The sequence below is a fragment of the Hypomesus nipponensis genome, chromosome 17, assembly GCF_054491055.1.
Source record: "Hypomesus nipponensis isolate SF chromosome 17, ASM5449105v1, whole genome shotgun sequence".
Taxonomy (NCBI): Eukaryota; Metazoa; Chordata; class Actinopteri; order Osmeriformes; family Osmeridae; genus Hypomesus; species Hypomesus nipponensis.
The window spans coordinates 10,901,024-10,912,162 of record NC_140377.1 but is presented as its reverse complement, the minus strand read 5'-3'; the positions used below and the strand labels follow the sequence as shown (position 1 = coordinate 10,912,162).

Sequence of the window (11,139 nt, the reverse complement as noted above, 5' to 3'; positions counted from 1 at the left end):
TGTTACCATGTGCAAAGGCAAATTCATATCTCAAAAAATGATTGATATAAAGCAAATTGAACTTATCGCTAACGCTAAAATTATGCTTTACACATCAGCCATTCAAAAACTGATACTCTGATTCAATCACAAGTTCATATGAAAACTCTTGAGAATGTTCATAACACAAATCTGTGAAAAAGTTGACTGTAAGATGAAAGGTCGATTTTTGGTGAATATTTGAAACATGCTTGCTTGGCTAATTTCTAGGCAAATTTCCAATGAATGTCTCCCTTGCTCCTCCCCGCGCGTGCTCCAAGATCTCACACACACTCAGCCTTCCCTTGACACACGCGCGGCCAAGACGCACACGCAACATTTCAGGAGAGTGTGGGCTGACCAAGCCCCCACTCATTCCTTGGTCTTTAGCAAAGGCCCATGTGGCTCTTGATGGTATTGCATTTCCGATTTTGTATGCAATGGTAAAAAGGTCTCAAATCCTGAAACATTGATAGTGTAGGCCGAGAAACACTTTAACAAAAGCCCATGTGGATCTTGTTGGTATTGCATTTCCGATTTTGTATGCAATGGTAAAAAGTTATAAAAATCCTGAAACATTGATAGTATAGACCAAGAGTAACTACCACACCACAAATGGCCCACCATTACCCATAGGTGGCGCTACAGGCCACGCCAAAAAGCACAAATATACAAGGCTTTCTGGAATGGATAGGCTCACCAAGCCCCCTCCCTTCACTTATTGGCTTGAAAAAAAGGCCCATGTGGCTCTTGATGGTATTGCATTTCCGATTTTGTATGCAATGGTAAAAAGGTCTCAAAATCCTGAAACATAGATAGTATAGGCAAAGAAACACTTTAACAAAAAGCCCATGTGGATCTTGTTGGTATTGCTTTTCCGATTTTGTATACAATGGTAAAAAGTTATAAAAATCCTGAAACATTGATAGTATAGACCAAGAGTAACTACCACACCACAAATGGCCCACTATTACCCATAGGTCTTCCCTTGACACACGCGCGGGCTTGGCAAGACGCACACGCAACATTTCAGGAGAGTGTTCCTTGGTCTTTTGCAAAGGCCATGTGGATCTTGATGGTATTGCATTTCAGATTTTGTTTGCCATGGTAAAAAGTTCTCCAAATCCTGAAACATTGATAGTAAAGGCCAAGAGTAACAACAACACTTTAACAAAAGCCCATGTGGATCTTGTTGGTATTGCATTTCCGATTTTGTATGCAATGGTAAAAAGTTAAAAACATCCTGAAACATTGATAGTATAGGCCAAGAGTAACTACCACACCACAAATGGCCCACCATTACCAATAGGTGTCGCTACAGGCCACGCCCTAAAGCACAAAGCACTTCACTTCTTGTGAAGATTAAAGCGCTTCACTTCTTGGCTTGAAATAAAGGCCCTTGTGGATCTTGATGTTATTGCATTTCAGATTTGGTATCCCATTGGAAATTCTGCAGCATTGATTTTTCTATACAGTTACAATTTGTCAAGAATATACATTTTTCAATGGTTCGCAATGCTTTACACGTAAGCCAGTCAAACAAGTTCATATGAAGACTCTTGAGAATGTTTAGTACACAAATCTGAGAAAAAGTTGACTCTAAGATGAAAGGTCGATTTTTGGTGAATCTTTGAAACATGCATGCTTGGCTAATTTCTAGGGAAATTTACAATGAAATGTGTCCCCTGCTCCTCCCCGCGCATGCTCCAAATTCTCACACACTCATTCTTCCCTTGACACGCGCGGGCTTGGCAAGACACACACGCAACATATCAGGACTGTGTGGGCTGACCAAGCCCCCACTCATTCCTTGAATATCAGCATAGGCCCTTGAGGACCTTGGTGTCATTGCATTTCCTACTTTGTATGCAATAGTAAAAAGGTCTCCAAATCCTGACACATTGACAGTACAGGCCAAGAGTAACTACCACACTTTACCCAAAGCCCATGTGGATCCTGTTGGTATTGCATTTCCGATTTTATATGCAATGGTAAAAAGTTTTTAAAATCCTGAAACATTAATAGTATAGGCCAAGAGTAACTACCACACCACAAATGGTCCACCATTACCCATAGGTGGCGCTACAGGCCACGCCTTAATGCATAAAGATACAAGGCTTTCTGGAATGGATAAGCTCACCAAGCCCCCTTCCTTCACTTACTGGCTTGAAATAAAGGCCCTTGTGGATCTTGATGGTATTGCATTTCAGATTTGGTATGCCATTGGTAATTCTGCAGCATACATTTTTCTATACAGTTACAATTTGTCAAAAATAAACATTTTTCAATGGTTCGCAGTGTTTGGAGGAATCCGCCATTACTGCTTGCAGTTATATTTGTCATTGTTGTGTTGGTTTACCATTGTAACCATGAGTTAAATGACTGTTACATTTGATAAGGATTCTTAAACTGTTGATGCTCACACAGTGAAGAGCTAAAAATCTGCAGTAAAATGTTGTGAGGGCCCCGTCTCGCCAAGTGACTTAAGATCTGAGGTGTTTGAGGGGCCCCTAAACATTTTAATACAGTAATAGTAGAATTACATTCAGAAGTTTACTTGTTGACGTACTTACATTAAATGAAAGTGCACTTGAAAGTATGGGAAAGTATACTTTGAGGTTCTTTGGGAAGTATACTTCATGAACTGAAAGTGCACTACACAGGTTACTTTAAAGTATTCCAAAGTATACTTTGAAGTACTTTAGGAAGTATACTTGATGAACTGAAAGTGCACTACACAGGCTACTTTACAGTATTCTAAGTAAACCTTGAAATACACTACAAGTGTACTTTAAAGTGTACTAAATGACAAATGATGGTGGGGACACCATCTTGGAAGACTAAAGTAGCTGTGTCTACTAATATACAAGGCTATGTTGTAGCGTGACAAAAGTGACAAATGACAATATAAGACGACTTGATAAAAAGTTTTTAGCCTTTTCTGTTCAGGAGGGTTTTTTGTATAAAATAAAAAAATTACAGTGAGGTTAGGGGGGCCGGCGGGGTGGCCATTCTCTGGCCAGGGGGGGCCACGGCCCTAAATGAATACATGTAAATCATGGAAAGGCCCATGCAAAACCGTCTCAATTTGTTTTACTCCAGAATAAGTATTGACACAGACACATTATTTCTCATTTCTTTTTTTATTGCACACATTTATCTTCACAGCAACAATGCAGTTGAAGAAAACAGAAGCGTATGGCTATGGACAGCAGAGCAGCCTCTAATGTCCTCAAAGTACTTATATATATATATATATTTACAGTCTGAATATGAAAATCCAAAGTATGTGGTCTGGTGCTATCGTTGGCAGAAGGGTGGTTTAACCCTTTCCAAATAATTAGTAAAAAAAAAAAACACAAAAAGAGGTACTTTACTCTACTACACACTACAGTACAGCAAATGTATACCAGTACACTGAAGGCTGAATTGATGAAGGGACTTCGAAAGTTACTTAAAATATCCTAACATTTCAGCATATTAAAATGTTTATTTTTAAAGAAGCCTAAGGTTTAAGTGCATTGTTACAAAGATAATTTTTAGCATGCATTTTAAAATATACAAATAATATGTTTAAACACAAAGTTCCAGTTGTACACTTTAGAAATTACATATACGGTTTACTTAAAGTATATATTTTTATAATATATTTACTAAAAGTACACTTACACTTAGTACAGTAGTAAAGTGTGTTCAACGTATTAACGTTAAAATTGGTAAAAGCATGATGGTAGTATACTTTTTATATATTCACAGATAGTACACTTTTTCTTAGTATATTTAAAATGTACTATTGAAAATGTGAATATGCTTGAAATACTCTTAAGGATAATTTTTTTCACCTGGGTGTCGCCTTAGTATTAGTTCATTAGACTTTGCACCTTTTGTATAGTTAGATTTGTTTAAACTTACACAACTTATTTAAGATGTTCTCCTATATGTTGAATGTATGCACCCTCCTGCCAAAGTAAATTCTTTGATGGCAATTAAAACCCTTTCTGATTCTGATTGTAAGCAGACAGATGGATGAAAAACCAGGACTGAAAGTTTCACACGGAAACATCTTAAATGTTGCACATTTGTACCCCATTTGACATAAAAGTTTTACTGACCAAACCAGTCTTTAGTTATTAAACTGGTCCGGTCACATTTGGTCGACATGCAATTGGTTGAGTCTCCTTCAACATTTTCTGCTAGATGCTATAAAAGGATGCCAAAAGGCTTACCAAAACTCACAGGGCATCTAGGGCATCTCTGCTTTGATCTAGAAGCTAAAACATTTTGACTTGATACCAAAATGGCAAGTCTGCTCTTCATCCTGCTGCTGGCAGTGGTTGCTGATACAGCTCCCAGGTGTGACCTCAAACTGCTCAGGGACTGCGCTGATGTCTCCAAAACCGTCTCAAAGGCCAGCGGCGTGTACACCATCTACCCCTCAATCAAGCCAGCGCAGGTCTACTGTGACATGGCCACTGACAAAGGCAGGTGGACCGTCTTTCAGAGAAGAATGGACGGCAGCACCAACTTCTACAGAGGTTGGAGTCAGTACAAAGCTGGCTTTGGAAGTGCCAACGGAGAGTACTGGTTGGGACTGGACAACCTGCACTACCTCACCAACTTGAGAAAGCATGAGCTGAGAGTGGACATGGAAGACTTTACAGGAAGCAAGGTGTTTGCGTTTTACTCCTCATTCTCTGTGGGCCCAGAGTCTAATGGCTACAAGCTGACTGTCACCGGTTTCAAGAACGGAGGAGCGGGAGACTCGCTCTCCCACCACAACGGTGTCAAATTCTCTACATTTGACAGAGACCAAGATGCATCGTCTAGTAACTGTGCTGTTTCCTATTACGGTGCATTTTGGTACAATAACTGCCATAAAGCTAACCCTAATGGGGAATATCTGTGGGGTAAGACGATTCATTTTGCAACCAGCGTTAACTGGTATAGCTGGAAGGGTTATAAATACTCCTTGAAGGCTATCTCCATGAAGATCCGACCAGTGTCTTAGACTGGAGATGTTCAGTGGGGTTTTTCCCACCTGTGTAGCAGAGGCTCTTGTCTATTTACTTCTAACTGAATGAAGCCAAGAGAGAGGTTAACAAGACATTGACTACTTTAACTGTATGTGGTTATCATGCATACCTGATATTTACTCGAATCTGTGGCATATTGAGGTGTTTCTCGTTTCTCTTATCAGTTTCTTGTTGTTGTCATAATGTGAAAACCTATAATCAACTGGATTTGATAAGAATCGTGGGTGTGGGGGACAACGTATATCGGTCTGACTGATATGCAGTATTCTATCTTGATTATTTTCAAAACATTTTCTCTTCAAATAAAAAGATTTTAGCAAGTCACGTGTTTATGTTGTTTCTCAGTCATCAATAATGACAATAATTTCCCAGAGAAGTGAAGAGAGTGATATATGTCCTGTATGATGTCTACCTCACTGGACATCTTAATCTGACACTTTAGTTTCAGCAGGTCAGTTGATGGAAGTGTTTCCTCTCCAAAGAGTTCCATCTCATACATTGTAGAGCAATGGGGGCAGTCATCAGGGGATTCTTGAAACTGATAACACTCCACCTTAGAAGACAACATACCCATGTCTCCTACTGTTGAGTTACCGGTTGAGCAACAAAAAAATACACAAAAAAATTATGAATAAATCTACAGCAAGAAAAAAGAGAGGAAATAGAGGGATGATGAAGTACAGAAAAAGAGACTGGAGAGATCCTGGGCTGAAAGGGTCAGAGGTCATCATATATTACTCTGTCTTGCGTTTGGGAAGAGAGGGACAATTTAAAAGAACCCAAGAGGAAAAACTGCAACGACTCCAGTGCAAACGTTTTATTTTGCATCGTTATACAGAACTATGTGTAAAAAAATAAAAAATGTAAACTCCACTTGTGGGATTGACTACTTATACTACTTCGGAGGCCAAACTAGAGATTTGTACAGATCAGTCTGACGATACTTAATTCCAGACTTGAAGCAGACTTGGGGAAAGCAGACTTTCCCCAATAAACGTGGAATAAATAATGAATCCATTCCTGAAATGTACTTTTTGTTCCAATCGACGTCTGAAGTGCTGTTTTTTGATGGGCAGTGTACGGTCAAAGACAGGAGACTTCAATGGAATAAAGAGGGGAGGATTCTTTTCATCCTTTCTCTCCTTTTCGATCAGGCTTCGTCACCTCTCTCTCTGAGCTTCCTTCCATTCACTTCCGTTCCACTCCACAGTTAGAGAGCCAGCAAAACCCCCATGTCCTCTTCCATCTGCCCTCCTGCTACAGCAGTGCTCTCATTGACTCACTCTGAACCCTACTCTCCGAAGCTGTCTACCAGTGAATGGCTCTTTCTTCATGCACACCACTTGCATGCACTCACGCACACCCCCACATAGACACACAAGAGCCAATGAGTATGAAACCCAAGCTTGTAGGCAGGGGCGGATCTAGAAAAATATTCATGGGGTGGCAAGAGGGTGGCAGGAGATTGAGGGGTGGCCCCCCGTGGCAGAAGTGTGTGAGAACAAAATGAAAAAACTACGGCTGTGCAACATGCATAGTCATTGAACACTCTGAAATTAATTTGAGGATTAAAGGTCTCATTACCAAAAAGCAATTGAAGTTTGAAGATGTATTTTTTTTTATAGAGGAAAATGCACAAAATAAAGGCTGTGCAGCATGAATGCATACATCTTCAGCAGACAACAGTTTAACATTTATGTTGACGCTCCTAGTTCATGTTGTTGAAAAGCTATTGACTTTTGACATTTGTAATTTGTTGATGGTCCGTAAACATATGCGTTGTTAAGGCGGCCAAAAGCATCGGCTAAAAGGCCAATAAATAACACAATATTGGGCGTCCGAATATCTGTTGAATATCGAACTTAAAACTAACTTTACCACGGTCATCTTTGTTGTTGCTTTCCCAAAGCATTAAGAGTTAACGTTATTTACCTCAATTCAACAGGAAAACTAACGTTGCAACTCCATTAGCCCTGGACTTTTCCAATTATTCTTAGTCATTAATAGATAAGTGCACCTCATTCCTCCGGTGTGGTGTGGTCTGCTGTCCGTGCCGACGATTGCTTCCTTGAGTTGGAGCCTTCTATGGTCAGTTTGCGCCTTCCTTGTGTTCAAATGAAAGCAATTTTGGTCGGCAGTGTGGGGAGGGTGGTTGGAGTCATCTAGTGCTGCATTCACTTGCAGTGGGATATTAGAAATTCGCTCTTGCAAATGTCCGATGAGCCACAACTTTTCTTTGTCTCAAAGCTGCCAACTGGGGTGGAACCTGGGGTGGCAAGGCTATTTTTAGGGTGGCAGTTGCCACCCCATGCCACCCCGGTAGATACGCCCCTGCTTGTAGGTGAGATAAAGACCTGCAAACTATTCAGTCATGCCAGGACGGCTTACAAAGAAACAACTGTGTGTGAGTGTGTATGTGTGCCGTGTGTGTGCCCACACTTCGGTCAATCAGTCCCACACAGTGTCACCAGGGTGCAAAGTTTAAACCACTCTGGCTGCTTATGTCATGGTCCCAGACTATCCCCAGCACATGATGTTGGTATTATGAGTTAGCTACAACCACATACAGTACATGCAGCAGAACTATCTCAGGACAAATGTAAGTTCATTCTCAGGCTCATCCTAGAGGTTCTGGCAGACTTTTCTAAGAATTATCGTTTATGATCATACTGACCTAGTTCCTGCAGTATGAGTGGCACACCAAAAAAAAAATCACGTCACTTTGTGAAACAGCATCTAACTACGTGTAGAGTGAAATTGCAGGCATATATAATATAACATATTGTTATATTTTGTAATGTCAATTGTTGTGCATCTTATAAGTGGGCCATTTGTTTGACAGCAGGACATGAGTGTGCTGTATGAATGAGAGAATGAATGAGAGAATGGTAGTTCTAAAGTCGTTATTTTCCTCAAATAACTTCTAGTAGCTCATAAAAGTTAACATTGGCTGTTTATCAATCCGAAGAACGCTGAGAACGCAAGTACATTCTTTTGAAGAACGTTCTTGCAAGCGTCCTTGCGAGAATGGTCTTACAAGGATCATCAATAAAATAAGAAAATGTTCAGCGACTACACTGCCTATTTCTCGTCACATTTTAATTCAGATGCTGATTTACAAGTACCGTTTAGCTGAAATATGAAAAGTAAAAAATTATAGTTGTGAGGTTTGTCCGCCTCGCTTGACATCTTAAAATAGGTGCGTTCGACATGATCGACTTCATGCGGCGGCTGCAGGCGGCTGCAGGCGGCTGACTTGAAACAGTAAATTCTGGTTAGACTTTTTGTCCGACTTGAGACGGCGCCGAGTATACGTCACTCTGCCGGCTGTGTTGCCGAGCGCATTTTCTCAAGAGCAACTGCAAGAGCGACTTCTGGGGAATCAGAAGCGTTCTCGCTGGTCAAGTCACCATCCGATGCACCCTCGATAAAAGGGGTGGATCAAGAACATTTCCGGGTATTTTTGGCGTTCTTGGTGACTTGTGTCAGAGAATGTCTAATATAGAGAGAACTGCCACTCTCGGGAAACTTCCGGGTTCTGAACTGGTTGAAGTTCCATGTGAGGGCGCTAACGAGCGAGTGCAGAATGAATGGAGGTCTATGGAGCTATACCCCTCAAAATCCACTTTTCTCAGGATATAATTTTTTGTCTAGTCATTTGAATTCTGAATTCGAAAGGAAAGGCAAAAAAAATACACATTGCTGGCTGTTAGAAAAAAGTCGCCTTTCTGTTCTAAAAAGCTTTTGAAAATGTAATTGACGTCATACACATCGTACAACCAGAGCTACTGCTTTACGGCAAGCTCTGGTCACTTTCTTTTTTCTCTCAGGGCATCACAACACAGCTGACAGGTTAGGCTTTCCCTGTCAATACACATGCTAGAAAGAGTTTTGGCTTGCTAATGTTGTTGCTAATGCTCTGACATTCTGATTCCGCTTCGGATGCCATCAAGCAAGAGCTCTGGTCGTATCATTCCTTCACTAACCAATCAGAATTCATTAGCAGAATGCTAGCGTGTTATAGGCAACAACGACTCACCCTGTAAGAAATCAAAAGGACATAAGTACTTGTTCATTCAACTTTCGACCTATAATCCATGTTGAACATGCAAAAACTACAATCAAATCGGAGATTTCTCAACGACAATCAGGCAAAAGAGACAAATTTAGCCGTTTAGCTCCATAGACTCCATTTAACATGCACTCGCTCGCGATCACCCCCAGTGTAACTTTGGTGAACTGCAGCCAAATTCGGTACAATGGGGCTTAATAGGGAGTGACAAGGCTCTCCTTTAACAGGCACTGCTTGTGTTCTTTGGATTGGAAACGTAGCCTACTTGGTATGGAGGACCAAACCTTTCATATTTACAAATGAATGAATTAATAAATAAATGTCCACATCCATGCATTTAGACAGAAATAAACGAATATATATATTAATTAATGCACAATTGTCAATCAATAGTTACATATATTTTACATTTATGTATTTATTTATTTTGTATTCATTTATGTATTGATTTATTGATTTATTCATTTATTCATTCATTCATTCATTTATTTATTCATTTATTTATTCATTTATTTATTCATTTATTTATTCATTTATTTATTCATTTATTTATTCATTCATTCATTCATTGTTCCCAATATGATAATGAGAGGAGGCCAGTAGGCGTGGAAACTGATGTTCAGACATTGCAATCAATCCAGAGCCATAGATTCAATCTAGCTAACGCCTGGGACACATTGGCTGCGAAGCGCCCTGGAGCGCCACAATATACTACGTATGGCGCCATGCTGTTCACAATAGACGCACATTTCTCCACGCCGGTCACCAAGCCTTTCACCTTCTCTGAGATTTTCTTTTCTACATGTAAAGCTGACATGTACATAAACATGGCATAGGCTACAGGCTATTTAGGCAACTTGTTGCTCCAACAATAACCGTCGCAACGGCATCCCATTCCCAACATAACGTGGCAACGTTTGGCTTTTGTTGCCGTAGTCTTTGTAAAATATGTGCTATGGGGCATACAACTCCATTTAGGACTAAGCTACTTTTCATCTTTGATGATTAACTTTGTGTCGTCAATCTTCACAAATTTCTCTTCTGCTTGATTGGGGGCTATATGCCAGATTGTCTATCTCGCTCTTACACACAGGACAAATATGTTGGTTTGACAATCAACAATCAGGATTTTTTATTTTAAAATGTTTACGTTTTTATCGGGGTAAACACATTGTTGGCCGGTCAGCGTAGTGAAGTTGGGTGTTAAGTGATAGCCCACAACTAACGTAGTAAAATCTTTATAACATGTTTGTTTATCCAAATATCATATATGGTGAATTAAATCTTTGTTTTCAACAAGGTCGGCCAGCCTGTCCATGTAGGCTATGTTGTCCATGACAGCAAGGATGGATGTAAGGCTACATAATCGAATAAAAAGCGTGGAAAACGATTAGCCAATGGTGTGTCAAATACCGCCTACCTATTTTGATTGACACATCTCATTAACATATTGAGAAGAAGAAATACAGGAATTAATGAATGAATAAATGAATGAATAAATGAATGAACACATGAATTAATAAATGAATGAATACGTGAATGAATAAATAAATGAATACACAAATAAATACATAAATACATGTAAATTATAAGGTAATATTGATTGACAATTGTGCATTAATTAGTACATGTATTCATTTATTTATGTCTAAATGCATGGATGTGGACATTTATTTATTCATTCATTCATTTTTAAATATGGCAGGTTTGGTCCTCCATAACTTGGGCAATGAAAGATGACGTCAAACGAGTTTGCAAGAACACAAGAACGGAAAAAAACGTGGATTGATAAACAGCCATTACGTTTAATTAACTGGTAAAAACAGGTCTTCTAGCAAGAAATCTCAAGACTACCAAAAACGTAGTTGAGGTGTGTTGCATTTCGTTAAGGATAATGTGTACTGTAACAGCTAACACAGTTACGTTGCCTTTGCGTCGCAACGTCATTCGATGATCAAACATTCGTTGCCGCAACGTCTTTGGCGACGTTCAAAACGTGAACAGCCACGTGATCAA

General features: G+C 39.8%; 1 protein-coding gene across 1 annotated transcript; it reads left to right on the top strand.

Moving 5' to 3' along the window:
* The first annotated feature begins 3,670 nt into the window (after positions 1-3,670).
* LOC146253527 (microfibril-associated glycoprotein 4-like) lies at positions 3,671-5,371 on the top strand. The gene has a single exon (XM_084677885.1). The coding sequence runs from the start codon at positions 4,316-4,318 to the stop codon at positions 5,024-5,026; it is 711 nt and encodes a 236-aa protein (XP_084534011.1). The 5' UTR covers positions 3,671-4,315; the 3' UTR covers positions 5,027-5,371.
* The last annotated feature ends 5,768 nt before the right edge of the window (positions 5,372-11,139 follow it).

What these genes read in the sequence shown, in the direction of transcription:
- LOC146253527 (XM_084677885.1), top strand. Translation starts at nt 4,316, where the DNA reads ATGGCAAGTCTGCTCTTCATCCTGCTGCTGGCAGTGGTTGCTGATACA.